Here is a 24735-nt window from a genome sequence, read left to right as displayed (position 1 = left end):
TTGCACTATGAAGTATTTTGTTCTATGAACAACTGAGTAATCATTTTCAGTCCTTGTGGAAAAGAATTTCTTTTCTGGAAAAAGGAAGATTGTTTATATTTATCTACTGTATTTTAAAGTGAGATACCATGTTACTTTTCAAAATTAATAGTAACAGTAGAGTAACAATAATTTGTTCATCTTGCCATTTGATATTTCAGATGATGCTCAGGAAAGTGGTTTTTTGTGTGTGTGTGCAAGGACTTATTTATTGTTATACCCTGCATGTATTTAATTTTTTTCATTCAAGGAATAAATATCTGATTTATTTTTTTATTGAGGGCAAATATTAACTAAGTTCCAGCACTGAACATTTTTAGATAGTAAATATTTTGTATTCACATAATGAAAATTGCTGTGTCTTCACTAGAAGAAAATGCACAGCCTCTCTAGTAGCTTGTTGCAGTGACACAGTCTATTTAGTGATACTGGATGCTACTGCCTACATACGCTTTGTAGGTACAGTGCTACAAATTCCAAATGATCCAAGAAAAAGTGCTGTTCCTCCTTAAGGTAACAAAGGTTTTGTATGTAGGAAGAGGAGCCTGTGGCATCTTGGATTTAGAACTCTATGGACCTTTGACCCAGCCTGTTAGAAAAAGTACCTTAGTGAGAACCCCTGAGGTGTAAATCAAAAGAACATCGTTACTTGAGCCACTGAGGTGTGAAACAACAGCATCACTATTCAGAAAACCAAGGCATCTGAGAGGCAGAACCCAAATCATAGAATTAATCAATGATTTATCATCATAACATGAAAACTAAGGTAGATGTGGGGAAGTGGGTTACTGAAGTGCTATCTAGTAATTTGTTTTTCATTTGCTTCTCAGTAACTTGACAAGAACTAGTGAGCAAATGAAGTGACAAAATTCATGAAACACAATCCACTTAGTCGAGTTGAGAGGACTGTAAACACAGTCCATGGTTCTGAAATACCAGACTGATGTGATAAGAGATTAAATTAAACTTTTAAAAATTGAAGGCAACAGAGAGAGATGGTAAAGAAGGGGGAGGGACAACAAACCATTAGTTCAACCTGATGTTGTCCAAATTAACTCTGTCAGTTGGGCTTTGTGGCTAAAACTCATGTAAATTCTCACTGTTCGCTGTGTACTTCATTAACAAAAATACAGAGCGACATGGTAGTTTAAAATCCAATGGAAACAAAAGCTCTGATGATTACAGATAGGCTATAAATAGTTGTGGAAAGCATGCCTAAGACGATTGGGATTTCCAAACTAAGAAAGTATTACAGTTGAAAGTATAAAAATAGGAAAGATAATCAGGACCTTCTAGTATATCTCACAAAGCAAGAAGAAACATGGAGTTATAGTCAGGAACATTGCAGAACTGACAGGAAGATCTACTTTTCATAAAATATTTGATTGAACTTCGAAATATGTAATGAGAATGAATAATTTAGTGAGGTTTAAAACAGTTTTTTCTTCATATGAATAGAAAGGAGATTAAGGATTGGAAAAATTAAGAATGACATTATTCCCAGGAGACAGAAAATGGTATACTTTAGCCTTGGAATAAAATATCCAAATATTACTGAGTAGGAAGAGTTTAAGTTGGAAAACAAGTTATTCCATATCTGATCATTGTAGTTTTTTGCACTGTTTTCCAAAGCCGTATTTGGAAGGAGGACACCAGACTAGATGGATACTTGTAGGATTTAGCCTGTCAGCTCTTGTAGGATTGTCATGGAACTATTTGAGGGAAACCATGGCAATAGCAGGGAACTTCTCTGAAAAGGGAACCCCAGCAAGAAGCTCTTGTCATTCACCTTTGACAAGGGCAAATGAATGCAGCCAGATATTCAGTGGTCATGAAATAAGTTTGATGGCAATCCACTGCGCCTTCTGAGTCCCAGAGTCAAGTCGCTCATGGAAAATTAATAAGGATGTACCAAACCTTAAAAAATTTCTACCTCTATAGACAAAGAAACATGAATGATTCTTGAACAAATACATGAGAACATGTATCTGGCAAATTCACATTGGGAGAAAACAGTTTTTAATTTGTGGAAAGGCTGTTAGAGTATAAGATTTATGTCTTCAAGCATTACTATTCTAATAAAACTGTTGATGCTATGATTGCAAAGATTTTTAAGATCATGTCTGAAGAAGTCCCTCCAATCACACTCTTAAAAGACTGGGATCAAATACATCACTCTCTCCTGTAAAATGTGTAAGAAATAGGAAAACTTGATAATACATTGTCACAGAAAAGGTCATATCACATGTGTAAGACCCTATGCTTTTCCATTCAAATTGCTACTGCTGTTCTGTTGTCTTAGCTGAGTGTCTTCCAGGCTTTTTGTAGCTGAGCATCATTAGTGTTTGCTTTTTTCCTGGAAGGCTGCCTTTTTTTCTTTTTTTCTAGAAGGCTGCTTGTTCCCTTTTCTCTTCCTATTGCCTTGCTTTTGACACTCTTTTTTTACCCTTTCCCTTCCCCTGGGTTCTTTCTCCTGAACCTTCAAGGAGTGATTTTATCACCAGCTCCAGTAGCAGTGGCACCAAGCAAGCCCAGGCAAGCCCGGCTGACTGCTTAGTTATTTGTTATATGTCTCTGCATGGCATTGCCCCATACTCTGGATTTTGGGATGATGACACAGTAACCATTGCCCTGTCTTTGTCTCTATTTTGCCATGCAGAGATTCTTCAAGCATGTATCACAGGGTTTTTGTTGTAGCACCGTAGCGGGTTGATGCTGGCCAGACGCCAGGCACCCACCAAAGCCAGTCTCTCACTCCCCTCTGCAGATGGGCAGGGAAGAGAAAATACAATGAATTCATGGGCTGGGATAAGGACTGGGAGAGATCGCTCACCAAATACCATCACAGGCAAAACAGACTCATACTGGGGATATTAACTGAATTTATTACTAACAAAATCAGAGCAGGTAAGAAGTAAAAGGAGAAGTAAAATCTTAAAAACACCTTCTCCTCACTCCTCCCTCCTTCCCAGCTCTACCTCCTCCCCTCAATGGCACAGGGAGACAGGGAATGGGGTTTGTGGTCAATTCATCACACACTGTTCCTGATGCTGCTCAGGAGAGGATAGGAGTCCTTCCCTTGCTCCAGCATGGGGTCCCTTCTATAGGAAACAGTTCTCTGCAAATTGCTGGAATGTGGGTCACTTTTTCACAGTGTGCAATCCTTCAGGCACAGCCTACTCCAATGTGGGATCTCCACAGGGTCACAATTCCTACCACAAAGTCCTCCAGTGTGGGCTCCTCTCTCCACAGGTCCCTGGCAGAAGCCTACTCCAGCATGGGTTTCCCATGGGTTCACAGTCTTGTCTTGGGCATCCTCCTGTTCTGGTGTTGGTCTCTTCCATGGGCTGCAGGTGGATCTCAGCATCACAGTGTACCTCCATGGGCTGCAGGACGACAGCCTGCTTCACCATGGTTCCCACCATGGGCTGCAGAGGAACCTCAGACCTTGGAGCACATCCTTCCCCTCCTTTTGCACTGACTTTGGTGTTAACAGAGTTGTTCCTCCCCCATATTCTCACTTTGCTCTTCTCTGACCACAATTTCATCTGCACAATAACCTTTATTTTTCCTTCTTAAATGTGTTATCACAGAGGTGTTGCCACCATTTCTGATTGGTCCAGCCTTGGCCAGCAGCACATCCATCTTTGGAGCTGCCAAGGATTGGCTCTGCTGGACATGGAGGAATCCTCCAGCAGCTTCTCACAGAAGCCACACCTGTAGTTCCCCTGCTACCAAAACCTCACCAGGCAAACAAAATACAAGCACATACAAAAGACAGATGTGATTTAAGGATCTTCTAGGCTAAGCATTTGTGTTCTCAGCACCCCCAATAAAACACCTGAGGAACAGCTTCTGAGGAATCAAATCATCCAGCAGTTGCTGGAAGAGATCCCCATTAATGCTGAATTGTCATTCGTTGATTTTTTTCTTTATCCATTTAAAATTCTGTATCTTTCAAGTTAGTGGTTTTCCTCTTAAAATACCTAAACTTGTCTGAACAGTGCAACCTCTGACTGTGGTTTTCCCTTTCTTGTCTTGTGTGACTCAACTCTGCAGCTTTCCTTATGACTTTCTTACAAGTGATGGCCTAACCCTTGGAAGGGGGAAGAGGACAATAAGTCACTATGCAGCAGTAGTCAAGCAGACCCCATTATTTGGTGTCCACTCTACATTTCAAATGTAATGTAACGTCCATTGCTAATTCCAGATAATTAGAACTCATTACGCCAGATATTCTTTTCCAGGCAGAATAGTGAATGCCTTTCTTTTTAGCTGGGCATACCAGTTGTCATGCATGACTGTGCTAGTGTGCAGTGTTCTCAGAAGAACCACGTGATTTCTACCAACACAAAGGCATTCACTATTCTGAATCCTTGTAGGAAAAGTGAAATAAAATTACATACATCTTGCTTGTTTCAAAATATTTACACACATTCCATCACCACCTGTCTTTCCTTCTGCTTTGGAGTCTTGTCAAACTGATAAATGTTTCTTTAGAGGTGAAATTGGAGTAAGAGACAATTTTATATGCCTTTTAAATCTTTGCCTTGTGCAAAGAGTTCTTGAGACTAAAATGCTTATCAGGTCACTGCCAGTTAAAACTGTGGTCTCATTCATGAGGTGCTAGGGAAAACACCATACAGACTGCACATCACAAAAGCTCCTTGTTTTCATGAAGCTGTTGATAAGAACTTCTGGAATAGAGGGAGTACAGCCAATCATCCTGTAGGTGGATGTGATCCTGTCTACCTCAGGCAAATTCTGGGACTTTATGAACTGGGGTTCATGATAGGTCCACTCTCCAGTGGGCAGAAATGCACAACAGACCTGGCATTTGTCATGTCTAGAAAAATCCTGTAAACAGATCAAGGTTAAAAAAAAAAAAAAAAAAAAAAAGCAGCCCTGATACAGGACTGAAGATGTCAGTGCACTTCCCATAGATATGACATTGGCTAAGGCATTGGTATCCCCTCATCCAGTGGGGACAGTGAGGGCTGTGTGTCTTCCGTGCTTCTTCCATTTCTTAAAAAGGAATGAATACCATCAAAACTTTCAACAAGCACCTAAAATGTAAAATCCCAATGAAGATACAATAGCCCTATATGGTGGTCAACTTTGCAAGCAAAAAAAGACTCAACAATACATGATTTCATCATACCAGGACCCTTTCACAGCCAAAAATCTGTAGACAGCAAGCATTGAAAAAACAGGTACATTCCCTGTTTTGTATTCCTGCCAAAAGAGGACGGTTGACTGGCTCTAAAGGACACATTAAGGTTTCCAGTATTAAAGCAAAACAGTGCAGCCTAGAGAAGAGTAGAAAGATTATGTAAGTAGTCTCTTCAGATTGTTTGTAGTGCTCAAAATACTTGCATACCAAATGACCTGTAGATAAGGAATGACTAGACAATACCCTTGTTCACAAACTCTCCACTGCTTTACAGTCACTTAGCATGAGATACTACAGTCTTCCTTTTTTACTAGAGCATTGCACTGAGGGAGCTGCCCCTGTTAGTGAAAAGGGAATGTCTACAGCTATTGGCTTTTTCTTCTTTCTTACTCTTCCAAAAAAGAATAAATAAAAAAAAAAAAAGTTTTTGTAATTCTGCCACGGAAATTGGAGCCAGGATGAGAACTGCCATTAAAGGCCAAAGTAGGCAAACTATTGGAAGTCTTACAGAACCACAGAGCACAAATTGTTATCCAGCTCAGAACTAAAGGCTTGCATAGGTATGCACTGCTGTACATTGGCAAAACCGATGAGAAGGGTTCCAAAAGCCTCATACAAGTTAAGCTGAACAGACACCGCAAAGTTAAAGCCTTAGCACACTCAGGTTGCACCAGGGAAGGTTTAAATTGGCTGTTAGGAAAAGTTTCTTCACAGAAGGGGTTGTCAAACATTGGAACAGGCTGCTCAAGGAAGTAGTTGAATCACCAGCCCTCAAGGTATTTATAAGTCATGAGGATGTGGCACTCAGGGAGATGGTGTTGTGGTGGACTTGGCAGTGTTGGGTTAACAGTTGGACTCAATGAACTTGGAAGCCTTTTCCATTCTGAATGAATCTACATGATGCAATCAAGAAATACTCCAAAAATGAACTATCAAGTTCTTGACAGTGGTGAGAGTTTCTGACAACATAATAAGAAAAAACAACATACCCCAGGGAAAAGAAGAAAGCTACAGACAGAGTTCCAGCATGCTTCTACAGCATCAAGTGTTATTTTTTGTAGCTAAATTAAAAGAAAAAAAAAAAAAGCAGATGCAAGAGTGGTCATGTAAAGGAAATAGTTATTTAATATTAAGATAACAAAATGCTGGTTGGTGAGATTATTGCCAAAAGAATACCACATAAATCATTGTCAAAACAGCTTGGCCCTATGTTCCTAAGAATTTTTAAAAAGCCATCTATTTTTAAAAAGGTTAAAGCAATTTTTATTCCTCTAAAACTTGCAGGAAGATGTTTCTGTATTTTATTTTTCCTCTACACAATGCATGTTCAACATTTATTATTTATTTCCTTGAGGAAAGTCAGATTATTTGGGTTCTTATGTCATATTTCTACACTTCAGTAAGAATCTATCCTTCATAGAAAAATGCATAAGAAATTTCATTGAGTATAAAAATACAAACTGTACAAAAGGTACACTAGCACTAAATGAGGTGACTGTATCCATACAAAAGCCAAAATTTACAAATGACTCATACTACTGAAATGTACAGGTGCCATGGTACACTCTCATTGAGATTTTATATTCCGATAAACAAACAGAACCAAAAGCAGTTCTAGTGCCTACTGCCTAAATTTAAAAGCCATATTCCAGAATACAAATCAAAAATAAACTTCCAGTATCACAGAGGACACATTCAACAAGGATTAAAAAATTCCCTCCATTTTTAAATTGTGAAAACATAGTACCTAGTAAACATTGGCTGATGTTGATCTGTTAGATTACAACAGACATCCCTATAGCATTTTACAGAACCTAGGCCCAAGCCTGCAGTGGTTCTAAAGGCAGTTTAGCTTCACCAACATACAGACCAATAACAAAAACATGTTGCCAATGTTACAAACATGGAATTTTTTGGGACTTTAACTTCAGAATGTTACATTGGCCAGTGCATTAAGGGAAGGCATTGTGACTTCGATTCTTTAACCCATTTTCATTAGGGTTAATATAAAGTCCTTGGAAATGCCATTTATTTTGCTTTCGTTTAATCAACTGAATATTGCACATGGCAAGGAACCTACAGCTGTTAAGAAATACAAGATCAGTTACAGAAGCAGAGACAAACAGGTATAGGGGAGCCAAGAGAGAGCATAGCCCCTAAATAAGCACATGCTTTAAAGGAATGTGGTTCTCCTATCTGGGTCATAGTTTTGCTACCTTAAAAGAACATTGCTTTAGGTAACAAAAATGTTAAAGAGAGCACAAAAGCAAAAAACTTCTGAAGAGAAGGAATGTAGTAAAGACTAGTTTGTTACAGAAAACAAAAGGAAGAGCCTGTAAAGATAAAAGAGGACAACAAAAGAAAGCATAAAAACTTCCCACCTGTCAGAAAACTTTTCTAGCTGTCAAATCAAAATTCTGGAGTATGAAAAAAGAACAGAAAACTAGAAGCTTAAATAATGTCATCATTATCACAATATCTGGAACAAAATACTCATAACCAGAACCATAAGATTCACACACTATATTAAGGACAACTGAGTTTTAACTCATTCTGCAAAAATAGCCTAGAATTAGACAATTCAGTTTTTAATTGCAGTCTGTGTTTAGGTGGTCTAACTTGGGTTTTATCATATATCCTAGGGATCTGTGTTTCATTCAAATATTGTAGAATTAAGGAGCAACTTCCATTATCTATCAGCTGTTAAAATCTTCTAAGCAACTGCAAAATTGTTTTTCTCTTTATATATTTAAATGTCTGAACTCTAAAAACAACACTCCAATACTTCAATGATTTTATTAGGATACACCATCATAAACTATCCAAGACACAAATGCTGGGTTTTATTTATTTTTTTAAACACAAAATTATAGACAGAGTAGATAAGAAGATACTACTTTCACATAGCATTGAAGACCTTTCTTCAAAGTATTTAGATCAGAGCTCCCCGTACACTAATTTTACTGTTACTTTCCTGAGGAAGAAAAATAAAACAGCGTCTGTCCAACTGGCCTATCAAGAAAAATACAGACATTTTAGACCATTTTGATGTATCTAACATGAACCAAACCTACAACTGATTATATACACAGCCAGTATTCATCTGATGTCCTACTTAGAGCTTTCTCTGGTACACATATTCAAGAACTTCAGTGAAGCTTCATCTGGGATTACAAGCACCTAAAGACAAAACTTTTTTTCAAACTACTATCTTTCTTTTTCTGGGCTATTTACAAGACTACTTTCTAAGGACTAATCATCTTTTTCAAAGAGGTTTTAATTTTAAAAAGAATTGCTTACTCATGTGAGAGGGGTCTCCGGGCAGTTTCATAGGTAACTAAAGAAGCAGGAGACAGACATTTACATTTAATCTTGCTAGTGAAACAAAGGCTTGGGGAGGATGTGAACTGTCTGTCATGCATGTGCCCTAAATGCATACATAGGCTATGAAATGCACAATCTATACTCTAGAAATGAAAGCATAGCTGTTATCATTTAGGAATCTTGCATGTTTACAAAAACCATAGCAGTATTTCAGTTGTCAGTAACCTCTGCATTTGTGTTATCACTTGCTGTTCCATCTTGATGTTCACTCTGCCTTATTTTAGCAGTTTAACTGTACGCCTGTTTGACTGATGTTCCTGGAAAGTGATTTGATTATAAAGAAGGAACAAAATGCAGTTGTTCCACAGTCGTCCTGTCACACTTGTTTGTAAGCATGTATAAGATATTGAAAGTATGAATGTAAGCAAAGCCTTTTTTTAAGAAAATGCAAATATATTGCTTAATTCGTTAATGTATTTGTATCAATGAAACAAAGAAAGTTCATAAATACTTCCTTACACTTAAAACCAGTTTCAGTGCTAAACGCAGGTAGTACCCATCCTTTTAGAAGGCATCATACCAGAGCTTCCAAAATGCAAAATTTTCATCTTCACCTTTCTAGTAATTAGAGACTTTCAGCCTTCTTTTTATAACTGTCTAGGATGCTGGTCAAGTCTGACAATAGATCTTCAGACATGAATTCTTCATAATCTCTGTAAATTTTCACATTCTGTTCATCAAGGTATTTCTAGAAAAGAGGTATAGAAAGCTCTATTAGCTCTATCATGGTCTGTATTGTACTGATTCTGCTAAAGCATTTTAAGCATTCATTGCACAGGTTAACTGATTTCAGTTAAACACTTTCCTGAAAGACATCTACCAGACGCAGGTTTAACCTGACAGGATGTTACTGCTGAAACTTAATGATCAGTTCTAATTATTTATACCAAAGGTTTTGTCAACAAATTTAACTAGAATCTATGGATTCAGTGCAGCAGCTAAATAACTGATACTTCCTTAGAAAGAGTAAGTTCTAATTTCCAACTGCAAACGTCTCTAGAGAGATTTAACTCTGAATATGAAATTTTAGCTTACCGCTATGGATGCTATATGAGTAGCAATCGTTTCTATAAGACGACTCAAGTTACCACCAACTTTTCTGTTCTCTTCTGTTGTTGCTTGCAAAACAACTTGATATCTAAAAGGTAAAGATACTCAGAAGATCATATCCATAATTAGAGAATTCCTGGCATTTAAAACAATCACCTAAAGTCTGATTTATCATCATGTTTGCCATACTTTTTTCTCTGTAAGTATTAATTTGAACCAAGTTAAAGTATATTAATATTCAACTTAAAAAAAAAAAGACAGTGTTGTGCTAACTGATAAGAAACAATGCATCTTAGAGTCAGAATACTCTTTCCAGACTTTGAGGTATAAAATGCAGTTGTCATGTAAGTTGGGCACAAACTAATTTTCTTGCTACAACCATATATATATATTAAAAAAAAAATTACATGGAAAACAGGAGTTCTGATATAGCAGACAAATATTCTGGCAAAATACTGTTGAGGAAAAACATCTTTCAGTTGCTAACTTGTGAAATTAATATGCTGAGACAGATACATGCTGAAACAACTCTATGTTAGGTTCAAGAGAATATCTTTAAAAACCAAAATCAACAGGGCAAACACTGAAGTTACGAGTCTTACTGTCGTTGGAGATCATGCAATTCATTTGTGGCTTCACTGAGACCTTCATTGACACCACTCTCAAGTAATTGTTTATGCCTTTTTAAGGATTCCAGTTCATTTGCACATTTTTGCTCTTCCTCTTCTGTCTCCTATAGTCACAAGGAAAGAGGGGGAAAAAGTTGCATAGCTCAGGAATAGTTTGGATTTTTTTCCTTCTTTCTATTACCTGATTACATCCTAATGCTTAAATTCAAAATTAACACAAGTAACTCCAAGTTCAGAACTGAATAAAAAATCCCCAAGGACATCCCTCCCAAACTTAAAGTTTAAAGTATTTTCTGTATCATCTCCCTCCCTGAATAAGCCTAACCTTCTCTTTATGCCTTCAACCATATTTAAAGGCCTGTGTTGCAGGTATTTTCCCTTCAAAGTTAAACTCAAAAAGTATTCTTTAGATAACCTAAATAGCTTAGAAATGGCACATCACGAACAACTGTTTCTAGATTAAAAAAATAAAATCCCATTTGAGTAAGAACACAGCTTTTCCTTTTTGTGTCAGAGAGTAAAATTCTAAGTAATTATCTCTTCAAGGAGAATGACACTATTGATACTATACAGTCCACAAAGCCAAACAAAATTCTGCCATCAGTTCAACATGCAATTCTGGTAGATTACTGAAACATCATCCTTCAAAAGTAATTTTAATACTTAAGACTTACAAACAGCATTTTAAAAATTACAAGAGGAATTACATGACTATGTCTTATTATAAACATCTGGTGGCAACTGTGTATTTTATGAGCTTATTTTTAGAGCAAGGTACATGCAAGAGCACAGATCAAAAGCTAAATTTCATGTGATTTGAAAAAACTAAACTAAATTGCCTTTAGCCAACCCAGCAGGTATTAGCAGTGAAATAACCCTGTTTCATGGCTATAGCACAGGACTTTGGATTTACAAGAGCATTTATGGTAAACACTATTTTAGTTCAAAGAACATTTTTCTGCAGGGCACCACAGCCCCACCAAAGCTGTGCTGTCAGAAAAGTTGGGAGGTACCAAAATAGCCACTCAGTTTTTAACTGAGAGGGCTACATTTTGTTGCTAAACTACAAGTGAGGAAAATGATAGGGAGTGCTCCTGTGCTAGGAAAGGAATCTAAAGCAAGAAACAGTTTCAGAACATTAAAATATTTAACATGCTTCTGGTCAATCAATATTTTCCTTAGTTTTTACAGAAGCTGATTTAACATGCTTACTAAAAACTGTAGATGTATTTATTATATATAAATTGATTAGACAAGGCAGATTCTGTTAATCCTAAAATCTCCTTCAAGCACATGCTCTGAGATATCTTGAGGTCAGATGATTGCTGCTGCTTTTATTACTAGATGCAGTAATTTATGATTTACAGGATCTGCTATAGTATGATGCCAGATTCTCTTACAAGGAAGTGAAAACTGATTCAATTAAGGTAGCAGTCAAATTGGTTTCCTGAAAAGAATGAAAAAATCCTGTAAGAGGAAGGGAAGAAGGCAAAGGCAGAGGCCCAAACAAAAATGCAAACCAAAAACTTATCTATAAATACAAAGATTAAGGATAAGGATATCACTAAAGATAAGCTGTCATCAACCTGTAAGAAATTCTACCTTAAGCTTCTGATGATAAAGATCATCCAGCTTTTCAGCTTCTTCTGTCAGCATTTTCACACTGCGTTTCTTGTCCTCTACCATTACGTTCACCTAGGATGAAAACATAAACAAGGAAATACAGTTCAAAAAGAATTCCAACATACAAATCCATGCCATCAGAAACAAAATCTGGTAGCTCAGAAAAAAAAATTAAACCAGGCTATGTGGGATATGCCCAGCCCCTGCCCTGGAGAGAGGTCTGCTGATAATGAGGTTGCACAACCTCCCAGCAGAATCCCCTTGGAAAAAGCAGCACTCTTCAGTTACAGCAAGAGAGGACACAGACCCATGATCCTCTGGGAGACCCTATGTAGATCCTTTGTAATCCATTGGCTTTTACCCTCTCACACCCTCCTCTGTATCCCCATAAAAGAAGCCTGGCTAGCTCAGTCGGGAGACTTCCGCGGGTGCAAGACAATAAAGCCACCTATGCGGGAATACTACACGGGCCTCTCGTCTCTCTCCTCCTGGTCTGGCCTGGAGACTGCCTGGCAGAGCAAGAGCTGAAATTACCAGCTGAAAATCACTAAAGAGCTGTTAGCCTCTCTGCAAAGGCACTCCAGTGGCTGAGGGAAAGCTGCACAGGCCTCGGGAAGACAGTTCCTCGCGGGGCCATCTCTCTGGACCGGTTACAGCTTCCTGGGTCTGAGCTACAGACCCCACAACCAGCTGCCTCAAGGCTAGGCTGGGATGGCATTAACTGTCTTCATAGCAGTCTGTACTGTTCTTTGTTTGGCTAAAACAGTGTTGGTAACACCAGTGTTTTGGCTATTGCTGAATAGTGCTTGCACAGCATTCCAAGGCTTTCTATCCCTCCCAGGGCCCCTCACTGAGTAGCACAGGGATAGGCAAGAAATTGGGAAGGCGTACAGCCAGATCAGCCAGCCAAAAGGACATTCCATACCACACAACATCATGCTCAGCAATAAAATCCAAGGTAAAGGTAGAAGAATGGGGAAATAAAATTCTCCCACTTTCAATCCGTCCCGAACCCATGTTGCTAAAAATCTTCCTGACAACAATTTGTCAGTGATGGTAAGCCACACAATCAACTGGAATGGGCAACTTATTAAAAACAAGTATTTCCAATGTTTATGGTCAATTATGTAAGCTACATGAACTTTAATTCAGGGAATACACAATATTTAAACAAACAAAGACACCAATTCTTGGAAAAACTTCTAGGTCTCATCACAATTAAAGCAGTTTTCTCACAGCTTCTCCCCCTCTACTTGTCCTCAGAAAAACCCCAACCAATCCAACAAACCAACCCAAACAAAAACCAGCCCATCACACCACTCTTCACCCCTGCAAAAGGTTGAATGAAAGCAGCACATAAGGTTTTAGGGTTGGTATCATAGCCCTAATCTTCATTAACCAACACACCTGTTCTAAAGTATCTTCCAAAGTAATTTTCTGTTGAGTGGCTTTACTAATTTCTTCCTCAGTCTGGTTGATGATCTCCATGAGGGGAGCCTGTAAAATATGCATACAAGAAGATCTGGTTAATGCAATTTGCTTATTTGAACCAAGATGCACCCCAGTACATCTTTTCCTTCTATTTTTATTTAGGCTACTGTATTCTCCAATACCAAATTTCTTTCATATACTAAAATGTCATTATGGTGACTCATCACACAAGCTTTTCAATGACATTTCATTGTGAGATTGAGAGACCTTTCCAGCATTTCCAAAGAAACACATTTTTTTTTGTGACTGGTAACCAAAGCCTTTAGTGTTGACTTTACTTACCTTGATCTGAGTTCTGTATTTGACTAGGCAATTTGGTCCTGCCTCAGGATTAAACTGAATCTCAAAGTCGTGGCCTCTGGAATTCTCAGCACTTACTGGAATTAATTTCAGCTTTCGCGCCAGTTTATGATACTCTGCCAGTTGCATTTCAATCTGCTCAGAGGAGAAGAGGGCTTTAATCATAGAAGAGATACAAGTGGAAAGCTTTGCAAAAAGTATTCATATAGTACTTTAAACAAGTTCCTGAGTTGCTCTGTATAGACGTGATTCCTTGTTACACCACAATATTCAAGAGCTGTATGTAATGCCATTCCAGCAGTTTGCTCAGCAAAGTTTCTCAGTGTATATGGCTGACACTGGATGCTTTCAACTGTGGTTTTCCAAATTCATCTGCCATAATTTTACCTGCCTCAACTTTTTGAGAATTAGCTGATAGGAAAGTAAAAACATGCTGGACAATAATACTAAAACAATCATCCAATTAAACCAATACTAAACCAACCATCATGTCAATGTGCCTTCTCTCATTAGTTTTGACAGGAAATGCCACACAGCCACATATCCTTATAACAAACTAACTTGAGCATGCCTCTAAACAAAGCTTATTAAATGCTCTAATTTCTAATTAATGAGTGCTATTTATATACAAACACTAAAGAACCCTAGTTTTTTTTCCAGTTTTACATGCTTCTTACTTGCACATAAGGAATTTAAGTTAATACAAGTGCTTGATAAAGGGTAACCTTGCCAAATACCAAATAAATTTGAGAGTATTTTTCTTTAGTTCTCCATCTGGCAAAGCAGCAGCTTTTAAATCCCATCACTTACAGGACTATATCTCATTGTTCTGTTTGAAGCGATTGAACTTGCACCTTGAAAGATGTTACCACTTCTACATAAATGACTAATCTGGCCCTAAATGCATGCAAAGCAATTGATTCAAATTCACTAGTTTTGCCATACTTCCTTGCTATGAAATATTAACATCAGCCTGAAATTTCTTGTGTTATCAAAGCATTGGCATGCTAATGTTATCAAAGGCCTTAATGCTATAGCAGTGAGAGCTGACAGTGCTGCATATTCTAGCTACATCTCTTACGATCCAGAAAAGAAAAGAATACATTTCCAGTAAGCACAAAACAGAAAAAGGGGCGGGGGGACATTTTTCAGAGATATTATGAACAGAGGCCATTCTTGTCAGTTTTGCCTGGTTAGATACATGTATGGTGTTGTTAGATTATTTAGGAAAGAAGTTAGCAATACTCCAATTTTAAGCTTTCATGATGAAAACTGACAGCCACCTCAGTGTAGTGGGGTTTTCACATACCGCTTCTTTATTCCTAGCATATTTTAGCTCTTCATTCCACAGCTGATGTTCTTCTGCTTCCACTTCCTTAGTCAGCTTGTTAATGGTTTGCTGCAACTCATTTCTCTCATGATTTATTCTCTGAATGTCCGCAACGGAGTACTTTTGGTTATCAAAGATGTGCTGGAGCCGGGCATTCTCCTGCTTCATTGCTTCTACTTCCATTTCTAAGTTCACAAAACATTTGTGAAATGGACATAAAATGCCAGCCTATATACTTCAACCTAACCTCTGTATTTTATGAGTAAATAATATAATTATTTATTACATATCATTATCATTTCACTACTCTAGTGTACTAACAGCAATTAGACAAGAAAAATCTTTATTAGCAATTCATTCTGGAAGGTTTATTTGTAGCATCATCATACTCCAAGTATCTCGCTCTGTCCTCAAGCTAAGAATTAGAATTATTTTAAGACTATTTCTAGCTTCACTGTCCTGCCTGTGATCAAGGCCTTCTTACCCGTTGTCTCAACTTCATCACTAACACTTTCCATTTTTTGATCAAGGATGGCTATATGAGATTCCAGATTAGCCAAATAAGCCTGGTATTTCTGGACATCAGCTTGAAGAGATGATTTCACGTTTCGTAGCGTTACTCTACGATCCTAGGAAGTGAGTGAAAAGAACAACCACTCTTAGATTAATGTAAGCTAAAGACTTCACTTTCCAGACAAGACAGTAGAGTTAATTGGTCAATATCAATAGCACAAATATAAAACTAAAGAACTTTAATAATTTTTTATCTCTGACAGCGGAGTCAAGTCAAGCACCTTTAAAATAACAGCATAGAGGTTAAAAAGATTATTGTATTTCAGAATTAAGTCTCTCATTTGCATTAGACCCTGCATTTAGAAAATTCTTATTACAGGTAGTTCACAACTTAATTATAATAATATACAGAGGGCAGATAAAACTAGGGCATGGAAAGCTGGGAATAAACCCAGCACACATTTTGCTCAGCTGGCAGGAGGCTCAGTTTGCCACCTGCACAGCCACTAACCCATTTTTAAACTCATGATGCATTAAAAGCAGAATCCAGCTTTTCAAGCAAAACATTTTCCCTAAAATATATTGTTACCACTGAATCCCATGCCTCATGCCAACACATTTAGAAAAAATAATTTTGAGATTTATATTAAAAAAAAAAGTGGTTCAAGTATTTTATTAATATTTCAGTCAATACAAGACCTTATTACCTGGAAATATCTGCACATCATTAAACAAATATTGACTGAAGACTCCACAGAAAATGCCTTGTCTTATAATGGTACAGTCTGTAAAAACCCGTCCTAATTAAAATCTCAAAGCACTGAAAATACTTTTCCATGTGTTATGTATCATAAGTATCTTCATTCAGAAATGGTCAATAACATAAAATTCAACTCCACCATAAAAACAGAGACATAATTTACTAACCGGCTCGCTTTCCTTTTCTTTTTCTAGTCTTGCAATCTCTTCTTGAAGTCTTTTGTTTTCAGCTGCTAAACTTTCTATCTGGAATTCATCTATATTAAATAAATCCTCTGGGGGAGAGGGGAAAAGAGAGTGGGGTTACAAATTAATCTCACTTAATATCACCACCTGAGTATCTGAACATTAGCTTCAGCACAGTAAATACCCATTATCTGGACAATTCTTTTACACTAAAGAAATAACTAAAAACAACCAAGAAACCCATCAGAAAAACCTTTCATTAAAATGCAACCAGGCAAAAACCCCAAAACAAACAAGAAGAGAAATGGATTTCTCAGTCCTTATGTCAAAAAGACTTCAAAGTCACTCCTGTGAGTTAAGAGTTTCCAAACTCTCATACAGCCCACACCACAGGATAGTATACAAGTCAGACTACCTTGCGAAGCTAGAACAGATCAAACTTATTTAACAACCTCTTTCTTATCCATATACTTCCTTGCCTCTTGAGAAATCTTCTCCCTAACTTCACTTAGCCTTTGCCAAACAATGGGGTGATTATTTTTTCCCACTAATATCCAGTAGCATTGTGGTAGCTTGTTCCCTCTCCAGCTGATGACTCTAGTTTGCAAACAAAGTGTCCTTATTCTGGCTTTTCATAGGAGAGCAAAGAAAGCAAGAAATGTTTTTCTTGCTTGTTCTCAAATTCTGTTTGTATTTCTATAGGTGGTGAAATGAGTGAGTCAAAAAAACCTAACAGTTTTCTACCTCCCTGGAGACGAACACAGGTGCATACTGAATCATAAACAGGAACCCTCACAACACAGTTTGGAGCTCTTGCAGACTGTTTTTAGAGCTTTAAAAGCTGAACTTTCTTTCTTATAAGGTGTGCATCCTCTGACAATATTTTTCTTTTTTTTTTACTTGTTAACTTTGTCAGACAGAAACAAGAGTCATCTGCATAGATGGAATTTGCATCTGAAGAATTGTATACTGGTTTTCTGCCACAAAGCCATTAAAAAAACAGGTGACACAGCTACAGCTGAGAGCGGATCACGACCCATCCATCTGTACTGGTAAAAAGTTGAAGTAACTGAAAGGTACTTAGGAATTTAGAGTTCCCTTATCTCAGATCACTTTCACTTGTAAACTGAACAAACTGATGCTAGGAGAAAAGAAACCAGTAACACAATTGAATATTAATTAAAACTTGAAAACTTACTTAATTTTGACTGCACTTCGGCATCCAATTCTTCAAAAGTATCTCTCCCTTTCATGAAAAGCTCGTAGCATTTCACAGAGTAGTCCATGAAAAGCTGCAAACAATTTAAAAATCTTTCATTTCAACAATTCCAAAGCCTGTAAAATATCTGGATAGTCTAAAGCTATTCAATCAGTGGAATTTAAGACACCAAAAATATCTTTCACTGTTTTGATTGTACTTCTGTAAAGTCAACTTTTTTCCTCCCTTTGAACACAGAATGTCAAAAGATTATATTCAAGCAGAAGGAGGCACCTATAATTCACATTAAGAAAGGTCTGGAAATGCTATATTTTTCTGGGATATTTTACAAGGATTGTAGGTACAATATTAAAGAATTTTTTATCTTGACGCATATGATTCTCTCAGGCTAGTTTATGGAAAATGTAGATCTGTTTAACAGACCTCTTCAGGAAATACGACCATTAAAATTCCAATCTGCAGATGTCAAAGAACTAATCTAGAATTAAAGAAAGGTTACCTAAAAAGAATTTGCTAGACACTAAGTTACAGATGTTTCAGAAGCAATTACACCAGTATTGTGAATTTTGTATCAACATATATGCATAAGTGTCAGTGTAGAAGAACATACTTAGTTTAAAAACATTTTTACTTGCCAGCCATCAGGTTGTAACCTTAGTCCAAAATTATGATTTAACTTGATTTTTGCAATTTTCTAATTAAATGTTTTAGCTTATAATGCAACCCCTTCCAAACACCTGTTGTGAATTAACACTGAGTTAAATCTGAGTAGTACTAATAATCTATGATAAATTAAAAAGAAAGCAAGCTATTGGATTTTTAAGTGCCTGAATTACATTGCCACCCTATTTTGTGTCTCAGAAATAAAACTTTACAACCAATTTTTACAGAGTAAGCTGAGTAGATATTGGCAGAAGCAACTATATTTAGAATTAAGTCACTGTCTTTACACTGCACTGCTATTAACCTCCAAAGTCTTGAGTGCTAAAGCAAAATATACCAGAAACTCTACTAAAACAATAAGCAGCATAATGATTCCCTTTCTCCACAAAGGAGAACTGGAGAATAAGGCATTTCTGTTTAATACTCTGTCTTCATCAATAGACAGGCCATGATGCCTGCTCAGGAAATAGTTCATCAGGCTTTTTATAAAATGCTACTCTACTTCCTAGAAAGCATTGTGAATATAAAAGGGAACAGAATCTATAAATACATGACACAACAATCTAAACTGTATTTAAATTGTGTCGTTACAGCACATGGCAAAGTTCAGTCGAGCAATTCTGATTCTCATTTACTTTTTATGGTACCTTATTATGTACAATTCCATCATCTGTCTCTCCTCCCCAGTTCTGTCCTTCATCAAACGGTGGCGCATTTTCCCTCATGGCAGTGTACAGCTGAAAAGCAGAGGTGGACACACGAAGAGCAAATGTGAAGACATCCATTAGTTTTCATATTGGTTTCATGATAAGAAATTATGGATTAGGATTTCAGCAAGCAGGTTGTAATGAGCCTGTGCTTAGTTGACTAAACACACAGGTAAGGAGGCATGAACTGGACAGTGAACACTGCCAAATTGTCTTGTGTCTTTTCAGCAAAAAAGGACAGGATTTTCATGGGTGCTCAATTCAGCAGTGGAGAACTTCTGTCACAGATTCCAAATTTTGCTCAGACCTGAGCTGGCAGCAACAACAGTTACTACTACTAAAAAAAAAAAAAAAAAAAAAAAAAAAAAGCCCAAACCAAACAAAACCAAAATTAAATAAAAACACCCCACCCAAACACAAAACTTGCCACTCTGTATAAGAATTACAGGACATTTGAGTAATTTAAATTGAAAATTCCATCCTTCAACTTCAAATTTAGGGGAGAATGGCAGGTGTCACAACATCTGCACTGAAGATACCAGTTCTATTCAGTGATTATACCCATTAACTTCTCACATTTAATGTATTTATGTCAGCACTTCCCCACCTTTTTTTATACATTAATTTGTCCAGTGCATACATTTAGAGAAAAGAATTATCATAATGTAACAAGAAAAGCTTACTTAAAAGTTACTAAAACATAAGGCTAAGGGTCAGCTCCCAGATGACAGCTAAGAACACCTACCTTTTTCTTTACATATGTGTTAAACAAGGAGATTTGTAGAAAATATTTACTGCATCTGTATTGAAACTAACATTCCAGCCTGCAAAGTGGAAATATTTATCTTAAGACAAATGTTACCTTGACACAATCAATTAACCAAACCAGAGCTGCCACAATCTGAGGCCAGGTGTGTGGTGCTCCCACAGTGTACATGGAGCTTTTTGAAAGAGGAAAGGGGTACCTATAAGGCCAAAGAAAATACATTTTTAATAGCTGTGGCAAACAGTGATGGAAACAAACCAGTACATTTTGAGAATAAAGAAGCACAATGTAGATGAAGGCACAAAAGGAAGAGCAAACTCAATTGTACTTTATACTGTACATCAAAGGAAGTAAGTTGAGTTCTTACAGCACTATTTTATTCAATTGTCATGGGTTTCTCCTTTTGTGATTCATAGAATATCTTGATTTGAAAGGGACCCTTAAAGATCAACAAGTCCAACTCCCTGCTCCTCATAGCACTGCCAACAACTAAACCATATGATTAAGAGTGTCATCCAGATGCTTCTTGAACTCTCAAAAGACAACTTAAAGTGAGTTGCCAGAATTAGTCATTTTATCCAGAATTACACTCTTGGTGCAGCAGAGTGTAATCCTTTTCAACATTTCAAGCTAGGTCAGCAGTTTCAGATGTTACAGATTAAAACAAAATTTTATTAAAGTGCTGAGAACAAAGTGAAGTGAGCAAAACAGATTTACACCTACATTTACGGAGCCCAGCACTTTCACACCATCATGGGTTCAAATCTACAGGAGTAAAATACACTCCTTTGTTGTTTTTTTTTTTTTTAAATGAGACTGAAGATACACAATTATCAACAGGCAGAGGATTTTCTTTCTTGGAAAACGTTGGGGTGTTAATGATTTCAAACACTGAACAAATTCAGCAATAAACCACTTGGCTACTTAGTTGTTTTTTTCACCTTAACAGTCATTTTTGTTATTTCCACACTCTGCTTTGAAAGCAGAATGAGAAAAATTGCAGGAAAACATATTTTAAACTAAACTAACTTGATCCATAATTCTGGAAATTTTAGTTCTTAGATTCTAACTGAATGAAAAGAAAGGTCTGTAAAAGAAAATTGTGTCTTGTCTCTAAGTTTTATACAAGTAATCGATTAAATTTTACATTAAAAAGCAAGATTCCAAGAGCTAGTAGTTCTGCAAGTTCAAATATAAAATGTATAGTAGACTCTGAAAGTCAGAGAGTAAACCTAGAGCTAAACAAAAATGAAACAAAACAATCACAACATTGTACTTTTAGAGTCTCATCTGAATGAAGAAACCTCTCCATTCTCCCCAACTATCAATGCAGAATTCTGAGCTTTTAAATTTCTAGCCATAGCATATCTATTTAGCCCAGGAGACTAACAATAATCATCTTACCCAAGCTCTTTAAAAACTTTGGGAATCTCCTCTTCAAATTTTGAATCAGGCAGTTCATAAGAAGGGCATAGGAATCTATACATAAAGATGAAGATTTTTAAAAAGTCCTTAACTGATGGAGATTGTAGCGATTTCATGGAAACATTAGGGGCATAAGCATTCTCAACGAGGAACTGTGGGAACAAAACATGGAATACCAATCACTAAAAAAAACTTAGGGGTTGAAACCAAGAGAAATAAGCATTTTGATTAGTACATTTTACACCTTGTAACATATGTGAATAGGTTAATATGTTACCTCACAAAGCTTCTTGATACATTGTTGGATGAATGCCTTGTCATGAAGGGGCCTGGGATCCTTTATCTTTTCTGTCCCGAACACATTGTACTGGCTGTTGCGCGACCCTCCAGCCCCACTCGCTCTAAGAGCAGACAATAAATACAGGTCTTGTGACAATACATATAAAGAAGAACTCAACGTTTAAGTCACAACAACTGCTATTTTTATGTTTTCCTTTGTTATACAAATGAAGTTTTGTTGAAGGTCTCTTAATTTAAGGTGATTGTTTTTCCAATCAACCTGGAAGCCACAAGTCACATGTACCATAAAGGGATTACTGCATCCTAGATAAATACTTTCTTCATTTTATTGAAAGAAACAAACTTTTAGAGAGCAGAAAGATACCCCAAAGATGAAGAAAAAAATCATGTTGGTGACTGTAAATAAAGACTAAAATATTTAAGGAATACTTAAAAGAAATAGACCCCTGCAACATTGGGGTCCTATGAAAGGAGATACCCACAACACAGAAAGTCATGAACTAAGAAAGATCATAGATTTTTGGAAGGTTTGTATCTTAGAGAGAAGAAACTAAGGCAGAGTGTATTACAGATGTTGGTCTTCCTTAAACAGGAAAATGTGTTGAGATACTCTTGAGGTCTGCAGTGCACATCGTTCCCAAGAGAAAAAAACCAGCTCCCAAAGCAATTCCTACTCCACAGCATTATTGTTTAGTGATCAAGGACTGGAGGAAGGCAGACCTGAAGGTCAGCTTACCTCAGCTCCATTATTCCCTATAATAAAAATCTGTCAAGAAAGAAAAATACCAAAATTACATAGGACCTTTTTTGTTTTAATTTACAGTGCTGAGAACAAAAGCTATCCATACCCCTTCCCAAAACAGCTGACTTTTCTTTCTGAAGCTCCAGATGTAGGTTTGCTCAGGCTCAGCTTCCCAAAGGTGCTTCTGTCCTTCCTGAGGAATAGAGAGAAGGATTCAAGTGACTATTTCTACCAATTCATGTTTTGCTCATACAAGAGCTATACACGCACTCATATATTCCTAAGCACCTTCATCACAGCAACATCCTAGAAAGGTCAACTGATGCACTCAGCCACCTCCTAAGAAACATGTAAGAAAGTGTTACTGTTTGAAATATGACACAGGTACACAAAAAGGTTAAAGGAAGTATTTTTGCAAAACTGGAGCACTTGTGCAAACATCCTTGGCTGCAAGGAGCCTTCTTGTCACTGTTTCCATTTTTTCCCTCAGTTCCTATTCACACACTCAAACACACTATGATAAATCTCTTCAGAATTAGTTTTATATACTTATTTTTAGCAACCTGACCAGCAAGACTTACATCTGAGGTGTTTGAAGACCCATCTTGTTGTTGTCCTGAACTCTCAGTGCCATCATAGATTGCCGACCGCTGTTTCCAGCAATACTTGAGTTTCGCCTCATTGTGACTGAGCTGTAAATCACAATCCCTCAGTATTGGAAAATCCAGGATCTAAGGATATTTTATTTTCTAAAAGCCACAATGATTTTCCAAAGGCTCAGAATAAACAAGTAGACCTGTACATTAGATCAAAAAAAAAAAAAAAGAAGAAAGAAAAAAGATCGATTATGTTATACTCCAGAAATATAAAGGAGCAGCCACAGTCTTTTAAATCAACTGTTTTATTGATGAAAGTGTCAGCGCTTATTCCAAACCTGCTGTTTTGCCTTTCTTTATATTTGGTGACTTCAGGCCTACAGGTTCCAAAAGCAAAAGAGCTTGAGAAATTTTTCAGTTCAGTCCACTGGGAAGAAGGCCAGACTACCACGAATACTGTTTACAGCACTTCAGCCATACATCAGCTCCCGAGCCGCTAATTCTGAGCCTACCCATTCATTTGCAAATGATCTCCCAGTATCACAGCATAATAACTGGAAAACCTAATCTGAGATAATAATATGGCTCTCTTCAGACTATGCATGCAGAATATAAATCAAACTGGAATATGAATACCATTGTCCCCACAGTGGCATTAGGGGGGAATTGCAAGTAAACAGAATTAATTCAGGAAAATAATGCCAGCTTCTGCCCTCTACAAAGGTTATATTTTATTTGTGGGATGGGCTTAAATGACTGAATTATAACTAATATAAACCTCCTCTACTACAAACATTACCAAAACACATTATTAATACAAACTGTGTTTCATTTTGCTTCCAGTTCCACTGCTCACAAATGACAACAGAAATTTAGCTCAAATCATAGGGCAGTGTATTCATGACCTCACTGTGCCTAGGGAAGAAGCTGCATTATTACATTACTTTAGCTAGGACCAACCACAGAGAGACTGAATTTTCACAAAGATAGCAAGTGATCAGCCTCTAGAATCACAGAATCAATTAGGTTGGAAAAGACCTGAGAGATCATCAAGTCCAGCTTACAACCAAACACCACCTTGTAAGTTAGACCATGGTACTAAGTGCTACATCCAGCCTTTCCTTAAACACCTCCAGGGACACTGACTCCACCACCATGCTGGGCAGGTGTGGTGGTTCTTTAAGCAGGCCTAACACACTCATTCACGATAGCAGTCCATTCCAGTGTATAGTTGCCGTTTCTGTAGAGGAATTCCTCCAACTGTCCCACCTAAGCTTGGCGCAGTTTGAGACTGTGTCCTGTCGCTGGTTGCCCAAGGGAGAAGAGACCGACCCCCAGCTGGCTACACCCTCCTTTCAGGTGGTTCCAGAGTGATAAGGTTTTCCAGAGCCTCCTTTTCTCCAGGCTAAACACTCCCAGCTTCCTCAGCCACTCCTTATAGGACTTGTGGTCCAGCTCCGTTGCCTTTCCCTGGACATGCTCCAGCACCTCAGTGTCCTTCCTGAATTGAGGAGCCCTGAACCGGACACAGTGCTCGAGGTGTGGCCTCACCAGTGCCGAGTACAGGGGGACAATCACTGCCCTGGTCCTGCTGCCCACACTATTGCTGATGTAAGCCAGGACGCTGCAAGAACAGAGTTCAAGCAGAGATTTAAGAGCAGAGTTTGCCAGAGCCAACACGCCAGCAAGAAAATCAAAGGGTAGGAGAGCGGCAGAGCTGGGCGCAGCTCCACCCACTCGCCCTGACAGCGCGTCTAAACCCCACCGAAGGCGACCAGGGCACTCAGCAGCGAGGCCAGCCCGGGACTCACCGCCGCCTCACGGACACCGGCGGCTGAGG

At 37.7% G+C, this 24735-nt stretch overlaps 1 protein-coding gene across 2 annotated transcripts; it reads right to left on the bottom strand.

Annotated features, from left to right (window-relative positions):
- Positions 1-7989: 7989 nt before the first annotated feature.
- Positions 7990-24735, bottom strand: NDC80 (NDC80, kinetochore complex component). 2 transcript variants are annotated; one of them, XM_008636819.2, is made up of 17 exons: positions 24707-24735; positions 22881-23095; positions 22406-22492; positions 21535-21658; positions 21237-21409; positions 19929-20031; positions 19007-19096; positions 17676-17769; positions 16460-16566; positions 15504-15648; positions 14999-15204; positions 13672-13824; positions 13306-13395; positions 11878-11970; positions 10249-10379; positions 9632-9734; positions 7990-9284 (listed from the first exon to the last, which is right to left on the bottom strand). In XM_008636819.2, the coding sequence occupies exons 2-17, from the start codon at positions 22979-22981 to the stop codon at positions 9162-9164; spliced, it is 1923 nt and encodes a 640-aa protein (XP_008635041.1). In that variant the 5' UTR covers positions 22982-23095; positions 24707-24735; the 3' UTR covers positions 7990-9161. The 2 variants fall into 2 exon arrangements, with proteins under 2 accessions (XP_008635041.1, XP_017593821.1); XM_017738332.1 differs by lacking the exon at positions 24707-24735 and adding an exon at positions 24165-24506.

This window comes from Corvus brachyrhynchos, unplaced genomic scaffold, assembly GCF_000691975.1.
Source record: "Corvus brachyrhynchos isolate BGI_N302 unplaced genomic scaffold, ASM69197v1 scaffold106, whole genome shotgun sequence".
Taxonomy (NCBI): domain Eukaryota; kingdom Metazoa; phylum Chordata; class Aves; order Passeriformes; family Corvidae; genus Corvus; species Corvus brachyrhynchos.
This window is presented reverse-complemented; position numbering and strand designations above follow the sequence as displayed.

Excerpts from the sequence above, each read along its gene's own strand:
- NDC80 (XM_008636819.2), bottom strand. The coding sequence starts at position 22,981 with ATGAGGCGAAACTCAAGTATTGCTGGAAACAGCGGTCGGCAATCTATG. Across the intron at positions 22,493-22,880 it reads GGTCTTCAAACACCTCAGAT|GAAGGACAGAAGCACCTTTG; the intron begins GTAAGTCTTGCT and ends TCTATTCCTCAG. Across the intron at positions 11,971-13,305 it reads TGGAAGATACTTTAGAACAG|GTGAACGTAATGGTAGAGGA; the intron begins GTGTGTTGGTTA and ends TTTTCATCCTAG.